Source organism: Poecilia formosa, unplaced genomic scaffold (genome assembly GCF_000485575.1).
Source record: "Poecilia formosa unplaced genomic scaffold, Poecilia_formosa-5.1.2 Scaffold392, whole genome shotgun sequence".
NCBI classification, from domain to species: Eukaryota; Metazoa; Chordata; class Actinopteri; order Cyprinodontiformes; family Poeciliidae; genus Poecilia; species Poecilia formosa.
This window is the reverse complement of record NW_006800331.1, coordinates 51,626-62,337: the sequence shown is the minus strand read 5'-3', so window position 1 is coordinate 62,337 and position 10,712 is coordinate 51,626. Positions and strand designations below refer to the sequence as shown.

The following is a 10,712-nucleotide window of genomic DNA, read 5'->3' as shown; positions in this document are numbered from 1 at the left end:
AATAATCTGTAAAAATGCGGCAGGTTCAGGATGCTGTGCTTTCATTAACATGATATCTTGGTTAAAATGATAATCACTGTATCATTTTTTTGTTGTTATTTTGATGCATAGACTTAATTTAAAATAAAGAATAAACAAATACTGAATAAACTTTTAGCCATTCAGCTCTTCATACAGTAACCGTGTTATAATCCAGTGTAGTTCCTTATTTCTCCCGATAGGGGGAATTCATTTTGCACCAAAGCAGTTCAGACGTACAGCACAACATAATTTAATAAGGAGATGCTATAACCGAGGAGACACTCTGAACAACTAACGTGCTTTACTTGTGCTTCTGTCTAGTGACAGAAGCACAAAAATATAGATTTTTGGCTAAATTTTTGTTCCAAAATAAAATAACCACAAGAGCTGATGAGCATAACATTATTGTTCCTTTATTAACCTTCATGTTGGATTATTTTAGCAGCAGTACGACTAATTGCTTCTGTTCTTTTAAAAGAAACAAAGATCACACCAAACATTTTTATTGTATTTGTACACAAGATTATGACACTGCGAGAATCTCATCCCGTCTAACAGGGAAAAGTTTATTAGTTTTGTGTCAGCCAATCTGACAGCAGGGTTCAGCAACAGGTGGGAGAGGGGCCCTGCTGCGTTACTCCTTTAAAACATACTGTATGACTGAGTTGTTGTTATTTTAAAGCTGTGATTCCAGATGTTGTTTAACACGCCATGTCAGATTTAGTAAATTACATTTTCTCCACTGTACTGAAAGACATGAATCGAATATCTCTAACGTTTATGTATAAATGACAGCTCATGTCTGCAGCAGAGAAAATGCATTCCTCTCTCCTATTCAGCGATCAGGGTAAAGATCGCTACGGCCCCATTAAAGAAAGACCTCAGACGCATTCATACAGACGTAAGTCAAAGAGCCCTTTAAGGTGCAAAGAAGTGCTGCTTTTATTTGGACTATAAGTGCCATTCCACAAAGTGAGTGCGTCTGTGAAAGGCTGCGGTTTATTGGTCTGGTTTGTGTGGAGATAATATCAGCAGGTGAGGTCTGTTCAATGGAGCAGTGTTTATCTGTGTGCGCTGCAGCTGCCGGCGCTCCGATAACAGGCCGCCTTTGTGTTGATGCTCACCTCGGATGAGCTGGATCTGACCTTCACAATGAAGACCCAAGTTTAAACACCATGGTCAGATGTCAGACACCACACAGATACCCTGGGCTGGTTAAGAGTCTATAAAAAACCCAACACTAACACAGTTGGAAACGACACTCAGCTGTAGGATGATGGTTTAGATCCTGGATTTTACTACTTTAGGCTAAAGGAATTTTTGAGCTGGTTTTCTGTGATTGAATGCTGCCTCAGTAGTTTGTATTTTATTCTTCAGTTTGACCAGGAGGTTTGAGAGTAAACAAGGAGTTATCAGCTTCACTGCAGCTAAAGCCTTTCAATACAAACATGCCTGTATAAACAGGAACTTATATAAACCAGCATGGCTTAAACTGTGCCACGATGCCTCTGGAATGTTCCATAACTCCGACATCGTGTACGTTCTCTTGTTTACATCGAGCCGATCCTGTGCTATCCCTTCCCGGGAGATTTGAAACGCTGCTTTTGGTGTTTCATCATATTTTCCCATCTGAAGGAATGTTAAAATACCCTCATCCCCTATCTGTCTGAAAGAGGAGGAAAAAAGAAAGAAAGGAAGAAAAAAAAAGCTGGCCAGCTCTATAGCAATGTTTACACTGCAAAACAAAGAGCTCTTGAACGTGAAAAGGCTGATACCGGTCGCCTTTATGATTAATATACTGAAAAACAAATAGCGGAGCCGACTAGAAAAAATGATCTCCTCAAACAAGAGCTCACTCATTCTGGCTGCCATTCTCATTGGTAACCGCTCGATCTGCTTCACGTCACTGTACGCTCCCTGTCGCTGTTTGCTCTGTATTAACCCACGCCCTAAATGTCATATGCACACAGACCGGCGGAGACTGTGTGTGTGATTTCTCTGGCAGATCAGAGTTAATTGTGTGAAGCTATTTGTTCATGGCCTTGAGAGTTTAGGCTGCTACTGCCTCTCTTTGACAAAACAACAATCAGAGTGGAAGGGCTTTGAAATTATGCGCAAATTTGGAATACTTATAAACTGACTGATAAGTGAAGGGTGTGCCAGCGAGACTAAAAGGCTTCGAATTTTCTCTGTGTCGTCTTTAGCCCTCAGGCTTTCTCTAATAATGGTTGATAATAAGGAAAGAAAGTTTTTTTTAAGTTTTTCTATGTGGTAAATATTGCTATTATGGGTAATGGATTAGTTTAATTAAACTATATCATGCCATGCAAATCTCCCCATCCTTAACTTTCCTCTTCTACACATTTGTCAGTTTCTACAAAGATTTAGGCTAAACCAAAGCTAACTGAGCAACAATGCTAGCAGCAAATTACAAGACAAATAAATACCTGACAATATGGCTCTATGGTTATAGCACGCTAGCTGTTGTTTTGTAGATTTCTTTCTTAAAAAATAGTTTTCTGAAGGTTGCTCTCATACATCTTTAATCGTGATTAAAAAAAAGTTTCATCAGCTTGGGGTTTTAAATAATACAAAGCGCCACAGATGCCAATTAAAAAAAAAAAAATGTGTAGCACAGTTGTTTTTCATTCTTGATCTTACAGAAGTAATTTCCACCAAAATTTCAGGCTTCAGATTACTTGGATCTTTCACCAGTGGTAAAATCATAAATAATAAATTGTGTTTTTTGACAATGTATCCTATCTGATATCAATCAATCAAATCAAATTTTATTTGTATAGCACATTTCAGCAGCAAGGCATTTCAAAGTGCTTTACATAATTAAAATAAAAACAGCATGTGAGAAAGAAATATCAGTGTTGGTCCAATTGTAAATTGATCTCACAGATGAATTGGCATCTCAAAACTAAAAAAAAGCAAACACGACACACAGCACAGGTTAATAAACTCAGTTTTTCCTTTCACTACAGAGAATATAATTGTTTGAAACGTGAAAAGAGTTGCACGTAATGATCTCCCCACCGATAATTATCACCTGATTCTTCAAAACACAGCTGCAGAGTGTTTTGGTGATCCTTTGCTCTCTGCCTTTATTTTGCGTTTGCTTAAATCTCTGCACTTTCAAGTGAAAACCCCAAAAAAAAAAAGAGTTAATGGTGAAACCTGACTCTGAATAAGTTCTTGTGATGTGGCGCTCTGTGATCTTTGTTTAAACTAACAACAGTCTCTGAAAACATTTAGAAAAATCCAGAAACGAGTCGCCCGCTGCAACCGCGTGGAGAATTTCATTTGGTTAAAGGATGATTACACGTATAGCAGAAGCAATTTTTGTCTTTTAAAAAACTGCTTCACGTTTTTCTGTTGTGATGTTTAGCCTTAAGCCGCATTAAGCCCTGACGCTCCGTAGCTGTGCGAACATGTAAAATGAGCTGCATTCTTCAAGGCTTCATATGACTGTGTGTTAAGGGTCCCGATGGCAGGAGCCAATGCTGACATTGTTTCTCCCCTCAAGGTGGGATGAGATCAGCACAAAGCAGACGCTTAGATGGACTGTGTTTTCTAATTTCATTCCATACATAAAGAAACTTGAGGGGGTTTTTAAAAGCCCTCCTAGCTTGTGTGCCTGTCGAAGTGCGAGAGGGGAGGTACGTAGAGAGCAATGTGTGTAAATCATCCTCTGCTCAGAACAAGACAAGAGGCAGTTAAAGAGGGAATCCACCACAGGCGTTTTGTCTTTGAACTCCTCTGCTTTTTTCATTAGGCTTTAGCAAAAAGGCAGCTGACCTAAAGAACAAAGAGACAACTAATCTCCTGCTTCCACATCACCTGGGGAGGCTCGCATTATGGCCCTCTGCTGTATTTGTCAAGGACGTTTCTTCCATTTTAAGTAAAGCGGCGTGTTACTCCTCTGCTCTCATTCCCTGTGTGGTCTCCTCCGCAGGTAGTGGGCGTGTGAACCTGGTGCCTCTGCCCTCCGTGGTGACGAGTCCTCGTGACGTGGCGCTGGCCGCAGTCATCTGCAGCGCTCTGGCGACGGTCCTGCTGGCGCTGCTGGTTCTGTGCGTCATCTACTGCAAGAGGCAGCTGCTGGAGAAGAAGCCCAGCGGTCAGTCAGGATGCCCTCATGCTGTGTGCTGCATTTTCTTTATTTCTCGAAGAAACATTTTGATGCTTTCTTATTAATCCCTTCTTTATGAGTGTGGCTTTGATAAAATGAATGGTAGGTAAACATGTGCAAGATGTAGTCTCTTACTGAAAAGTGCAGGATGACAACACAGAGACACCAGAATTGGAGTAATTTTTATTTTATTTTTTTTTAGATCCTTTTCGTCATTTGTGCAACCTAATTTTGTAGAAGCAGAGGAATTTAATCCACAAGCAATAAAAGCAAGTCTTCAGGTCTCTGCCAGACGGAAAGAGAATATTGTTTGGTTCTTGTTAAAACAAGTACATTGTCAAGATAAAGCTAATCACTGTGCAATTTTGGAGGTCATCTTTAGGTTTCTGAAGGTCATTATCATGAATTAAAACTTCAAAAGGATTCGAACATAAAACTGAGACCTGTGGAGCTCTACATATAGCAGAGAAAACAAACGCATTTTATGTATTTTGTCCTTTAATCCACACAAAAACTCAGTTTAATATCACTAAAAATGGTTATTTATCAAACTTCTGACCAAAGAGGGTTTGGGGAAATCTCTGTATTTACATGGGGAAACTGAGATGGACATGATTCCCAATTGACTTAGTCATGTATTTTATTAACTTTATATTCTAATAAACAATTTAAAGTAGCTCAACCTATATATCTATCAACACAAATTAACCTTCAGGCGCTTTCTTTAATTCCTAGTAGGAAGTTGTTTGTTTTGAAGCAATCCAATCAGCTGACACCGGTTTTAGCTTTGCGCTGCTCCTTATGCGTTTTTTGTTTAAGAGAACATTGAGGTCTGGAACTGTGCGTGTTTATGTGAGTGAAAATGTTTCTGAAACTGTTCCAGTGTGCACGATAGTATTTTTTTTCCAACAAAGTTGTAGAGATATTTATTTTGATAATGACCCAGCTGAGTTTGTACAAGGCCCTAAATCTCACTTTTTAATGGAGTTTTCATGATTTCATCACTTTTGGATATTCTGTGAAATCTTTGTGGGTCTGTTACAACAGTGACATTTCAGTGCAAGATAATTTTGTGAAGATGTTTTTATTTATTTATTTTTTTTAAATTATAAAAAAGCCCATATGCATTCTAAAGCCTGCCTTTAAATTATTATCCTGACTTCAGAGATATTAAGTTGGCAGATTAATGTGTTTGAAAAAAAAAAGAGTTGCTAAGGCCTTGAAATGAGGCTTCACTGCTGTCTGAACTTGACTTCATTTCTCCTTTGTTAACTTCCCAAACCGGGTGCCGAACTAAGCTTTATTAAACGACGCTGCATATTTGTGGGAACTTGTTTAATAAGCTGCATTCGTGAGGCTAGAAGTGATTAAGCCTGTGAAATATCCCCGGGCGACAAATTAATGACATCATGTGTCCCCTTTGAGCATGTCAGGAACAAAGAGTTGTAGCAGAAGGTATCGAGGCGGTTTTTTTTTTTTGGTTTTTTTTTTAACTCTTTGCAAAAAGATTGCTTCAGTTAAGTATTTTGTCGGTAATTTCCCCTCCATTAAAATATGCACAACGCCCTTCACCAGAGCTGGCACAACATGCAAACTGTTGTACTTTCAAATTATACTAAGGAGTTATTATGAACCTCATTAACGTGATGCTGGTTAGGCCTGTCAGTTATATCTGATTATGCTACAACTTTGTCCTGTGGAGAGAATGATTACAGATTTAGAGGCTGGGACAAATTGATTAGGCAATAAATTCACATTTATTGATGTCTTACAGATTAGTTAGTTGTATTTTTTATACCTAAAGTCTATTTGCAAATATGGGTTTTTGCTGAACAATTTGAGAGGTCTGCAGCTCGTTTCTTGCGTCATGGAAGATCACCGTGTTGTTGCTTTTCTTTTCTTTCAGCTTCCTCTCTGAGGTCTCAGGACTGTCCCTACAGCGGGGCGGAGCTCTCCTGTCTGGACGCCCGCTGGCTCCACGACTTCCCCCACAGAACCTGCTGCCAGTGTCACCTGGACTCCGGACACCACTGTGGTGCGTTTAGGTTCAATTGATGAAGTCTGTAAAAAATCCAGTGATAGTTTTGTTAATTTTGTTGGTGAGCAATTCACCTAAAGATGAACAGTACAGATGACAGTCTTGAAATTTATATTGTATTTGTGTGCGTGCGTGTGTGCGTATGTGTGTGTGTGTATGTCCTGTGTAGGTCCAGTACACCTGAACCCCTCTCTGTGCTGTGATGAGAGTTGCAGTTTGGGCTGCAGCCAGGATGTCAGTCCTTTCCAGTCACAGATGAGCCTCAGTGATGAGTAAGTAACATTTGTGCTCGAGTACGATCTTGTAGAGTGTTAATCTATATACATTGTGACTGAATTATCAAATTTAGCTGCAATAGAAATAATTTTTCTGCAGGGTAAATAACTTACCAACAGGTGTATGATAGTGGAGATAATAAAGCCCCGTGATATCCTGTTGTTGGAGGGCAAAAATGTGCCAGAGGTTACAGTTAGCCTAATAATACACCGACTGTGTCAAAAAGAAATGGTACCACATTTTATTGATTTACAAAACCAAGACTCATCATTTGTGTTAAGAGGCTACAGGTAGTTTTCCAGATGATTCCCCCCAAACACTGAATTTTAACCACATTATTCTGTGAAACACGGTGGTTTAGGTGTGATGCTGTGGGGATGTTGCTCATTTAAACGGTAATCTGTCCTAATTTTGCAAACCAGAGATCATGAATCAGTTTGAATACATTAAAATTGTAAAAAGCTGGGCATGCTACCTTGTAGGATGAAATAAGATCTACTGTTTTTGAGGCAAAACCAAGAAATGTAGAGGTGATCTACGATGGAGAGGATTACCTGCAGAATGTAAATTGGTTTTAATAAACAAACAGATATTTGCCACTTTACTTGGTAAATCCAGCTAAGCACTAAACAAGTATTTTAAAGGATCTATGCAAATAATCGTTGAATAAAAGGGGATTTGTTAGAAATTCACTAATCAGAGTTTCTTGGCTAATTTCTTATCTCCAGCTTTATAAAGCCTAAATTGCCCTTTTAAGCTGTTTAACATCCCATATCAGCGATTACAATGGTTAGAATCGGTAACCGTAAATAATGTCAGCTTTGCTTGAAAATGTTCAGCCTGTTTGACATGCAACAGATATTTCATTGTAGAAAATTTAATTATCATTTGAGTGGCTTCAAGACGTTTTTTTTTTTTTTTTTTGTGCTGACCAGAATAAGAATGGATTTTTGAATTGCCAGTGAAGGATCAGGACAAATCAGACTGAAAATGGGTTAAAGCCAGTCACCAGCTGATTGCTTAATGTAATGCTAACATTCTCACTGTAGATAAAACGTCGGATTAGAATTAAAAAAAGACACAGCTAAACAAGGTTTTAATCTAATCCATTGATTCAAATTTGCATAAGTCTCTTCATGGTCGTGCCCTGTAAGCTCGGCTTTTGTTAAGACCTGCAGGTAGAACATCAACGAGCTTAACACTGAACTGCCCCACTTTTCATCTTACTGCCTTTATTATCAAGCTGCTGTAGGCGAATAAAGAGGTTCGTCTGTTTGAAGCTCCGCCAACAGGAAAAAGCAAATGGGTGTCTCCACCAGGACGTGTTAACGTTGTTACACACACGGTTGTGTTTTTCTTTCCACAGAAATAGACACCGACATGAAGAAGATACTCCAATGTGGCTGGAAGGCCACACAGAGCCCGAGTGTGAGGGAGCGGACGAAATGACAGGAAGCGTCGAGTCTCCTGAATACTTGGAGCTTCCTCTCTGTGGAGTCGACCCAGCAGGAGGAAGCGAGGAGGGAGGAGAGGAAGGGGAAGGATTGATGGAGTATTCATGTGAAAGGAGGGGAGAGGACTGCAGTGACACTGTGACTGATGCACTTCTTCCTAAACAGCAAGGGCAAACGCAGGAAGGTGAGCGGCCATGTTTCTCTGGATTTATTTTCCTTTTAAAATAAATTGTTTTTTGGGGAGCGGGCAAGGGGTTATGATGTGGTTGTGTATAAATAAATTAACATTTACTCCTTTTGGCTAAAAGGCTTTTCTTAATATAAGAAAAAAAAACAACATCCTCCTACCTGTGTGTGTCGTGACCCACTCAACATCCACACTAAAACGTTTTAACTTTTAATAAAAAGACATGAAGAATGTTCTGAGATTAGAGCTAATTGTACCATACAAAGGTGGGAAAAGAAGTTGTAAAGTTTTTCAGGTCTGACGCTGTGCCATGTAGGATATACAGACGTTAACAGGAGTTGTGATATAATAAACGTGGGTTATTATTTGAAACATTTTTTTTTATAACTGCTGTAATTGTATATGTGAACAAGTTTAGGTCAATAGCTTTATTATTTGAACTTTACACTGAACTGGAACGACACGTTCTTGTGCGAGTCCCATTTTCAAGAATTGCTATAAAAAACCCAGATCTCTGTGTATATTAATATTCCAGGAAAACAAGAAATCATTGATGCCAAATTTAAAGCTTCTGAACCTCACATTTAGAGGAAGTCGCCTCCTATTGCTACTTGCTCATTCAGGAGGAATAAATGCTGCAACTCAATGCCTTGATGCAATATGCTGGGTTTCCTTATATGGAACATTTTTTAAGCTAACTTGAATAATAAATTGAGCTGTTTGAATTCAGTTGGAATGGATGCATGATAAAATCGAAATAATTTTCTTTTAGAAAGTGCCTCGAGACGACGTGTTGTGAATTGCTGCTGTGTTAACAAACTGAATTGAATTGGACTTCAAAACTTAAAGAAGTAGTTGGAGGATTTTTCTATAGATGATACTAATTGTGGAGCAGGTAATCGGATAAAAACTATTATTTCTGAATGAAGGGAGTTTTCTCCACTAAATTATTAAACTTCAAATAAGAACTGGATAAAGAACGAATTAGTCCTAAAGATTTTTTATTTTTTTTGCATCTTTAGCTATAGGGAGCATTTAAGTGAAGTGAGCACTGTAATAATGAATCACCATCATCCTAAGGTCCACTCATTTTCAGAAAGCACACAGAATGGAGAAAATAAATACATTAATTCCTCATATATCATGTGGACACTTGTGTCTCAGCCCAGTCTTTTTATAAACTGTTATGTAGCGCTTAGTGTGTGCATGTCCATGATGAGCATGCAGAAAAAGAAACAGGAGACGACTCCAGCCCTTTGATGTAGTCAACAGGATCCGGCTTTAATCTCTGCGTGTGCGCTCTCCTCTTCCTGCTCTCTGCTCAGGGTGACGTGGACGTCTCTGGCTTGAACCCCCGCCTGGACTCGACAACAGCCACGGCCAGATTCAGTCTCGGATTCCTACCTAGTCTCCCCACGCGCACAGAAACGCAACAACACAGACACAACGGCGGCCGTGCCGTCCCCTCGAAATGCCTCGTCGGTGAACCTCAGAGCCCCTCCGTCAGATGGTCCAAACAAAACGCGTACGCGCATCCCCCCACAGGAGCGCTGCCGCAGATGGATGAAAACGCTAAAACACACCGAGAATGTGAACTTGATGGCCCACTGGGTTCGATCATATGAAGTTGAAACGTGACTTTTACCAGTGAAGCAAAGTGAATCCTGAGAATGTCTCGCATCGTCACATGTAGGAGAATCTAAACTTGTACCGCTCGTCTAGAAGCGGGTGTTATGAAGCTTTTGTGTAAAAGTTTGACAAAATGTCTCAAAAGTGAAAAAGTTGCACATCAAAGACAATCTTGATCGTACGGAGCAGGTTGGAACGAGGAATGTCTAAGTGATAAACGCCCTGTAGATACTGTATTATACTTAATAGGTCAATATTTTTGTTACGGACTGTAGACTTGACTGCATGCTTGCCTTTCTCAGCTCTGTTCGTGGAAAAATGGAAACTTCTGTCCATGTAGCATTGTAAATAAACCTCTGAAACAAAATGACCTTTCATGGTTTCCATTTTTATTTGTGCAATACGTTGAGGGAAAATTATTCATTCGTTAATGAACAACAATCTGATTAACCAACTTACTCTTTACAGAACAAAGACTGGTTCAAATAAGTCATTTAAAGTCCACAACTACTGTGCGAATGCACAGCTGGAACTACTCGTTTTCAGAGTGAATTCAGCTTTGTTGCTACGCGCTTGGATTTAAACATATTGTTTCCCCGAGTGTCAAACGGCGTTCCCTGTGTGGGGGAGCCACCCAGCTCGCTCACTCTCTCTGATGGTGTGCTCACATCTTCTGCAACCATGTGGAGCTTCTCCTCAGGCTCAGGTGTGAGGCAGGCAAGCAGAGACAATGTTAAAAGGAGCAGCTGCAGCTTAGTGTGATTCCTGTCTGAGACGGACGCAACCCACACATTGAGTCAAAGTCTCTAAAGCCTTTATTTTACCGTCTGCGCTCCTCGTCTTTAAATGTGAACTAAATAAAACTTACTTTGTAGAATGACCAATTATGTCCTACTGAGGCAGCTGTTCATGTGATTGGACATGTTCCAAAAGTTTCCAGTTGTGTGGTTTGTATTAGACTAAACCGTG

The 10,712-nt window shown here is 39.7% G+C and overlaps 1 protein-coding gene across 2 annotated transcripts in view; it reads left to right on the top strand.

The window, feature by feature from the left end:
* The window catches only part of LOC103154587 (tumor necrosis factor receptor superfamily member 19), a 22,921-nt gene extending 12,808 nt beyond the window's left edge, over positions 1–10,113 (top strand). For both annotated transcript variants that reach the window (XM_016662857.1, XM_007575920.2), the window contains 5 exons: positions 3,983–4,147; positions 6,066–6,194; positions 6,367–6,469; positions 7,840–8,111; positions 9,440–10,113. In XM_016662857.1, the coding sequence (XP_016518343.1) occupies positions 3,983–4,147; positions 6,066–6,194; positions 6,367–6,469; positions 7,840–8,111; positions 9,440–9,444 (674 nt within the window). In that variant the 3' untranslated portion in view covers positions 9,445–10,113. The remainder of the gene's footprint in view (positions 1–3,982; positions 4,148–6,065; positions 6,195–6,366; positions 6,470–7,839; positions 8,112–9,439) is intronic.
* The last annotated feature ends 599 nt before the right edge of the window (positions 10,114–10,712 follow it).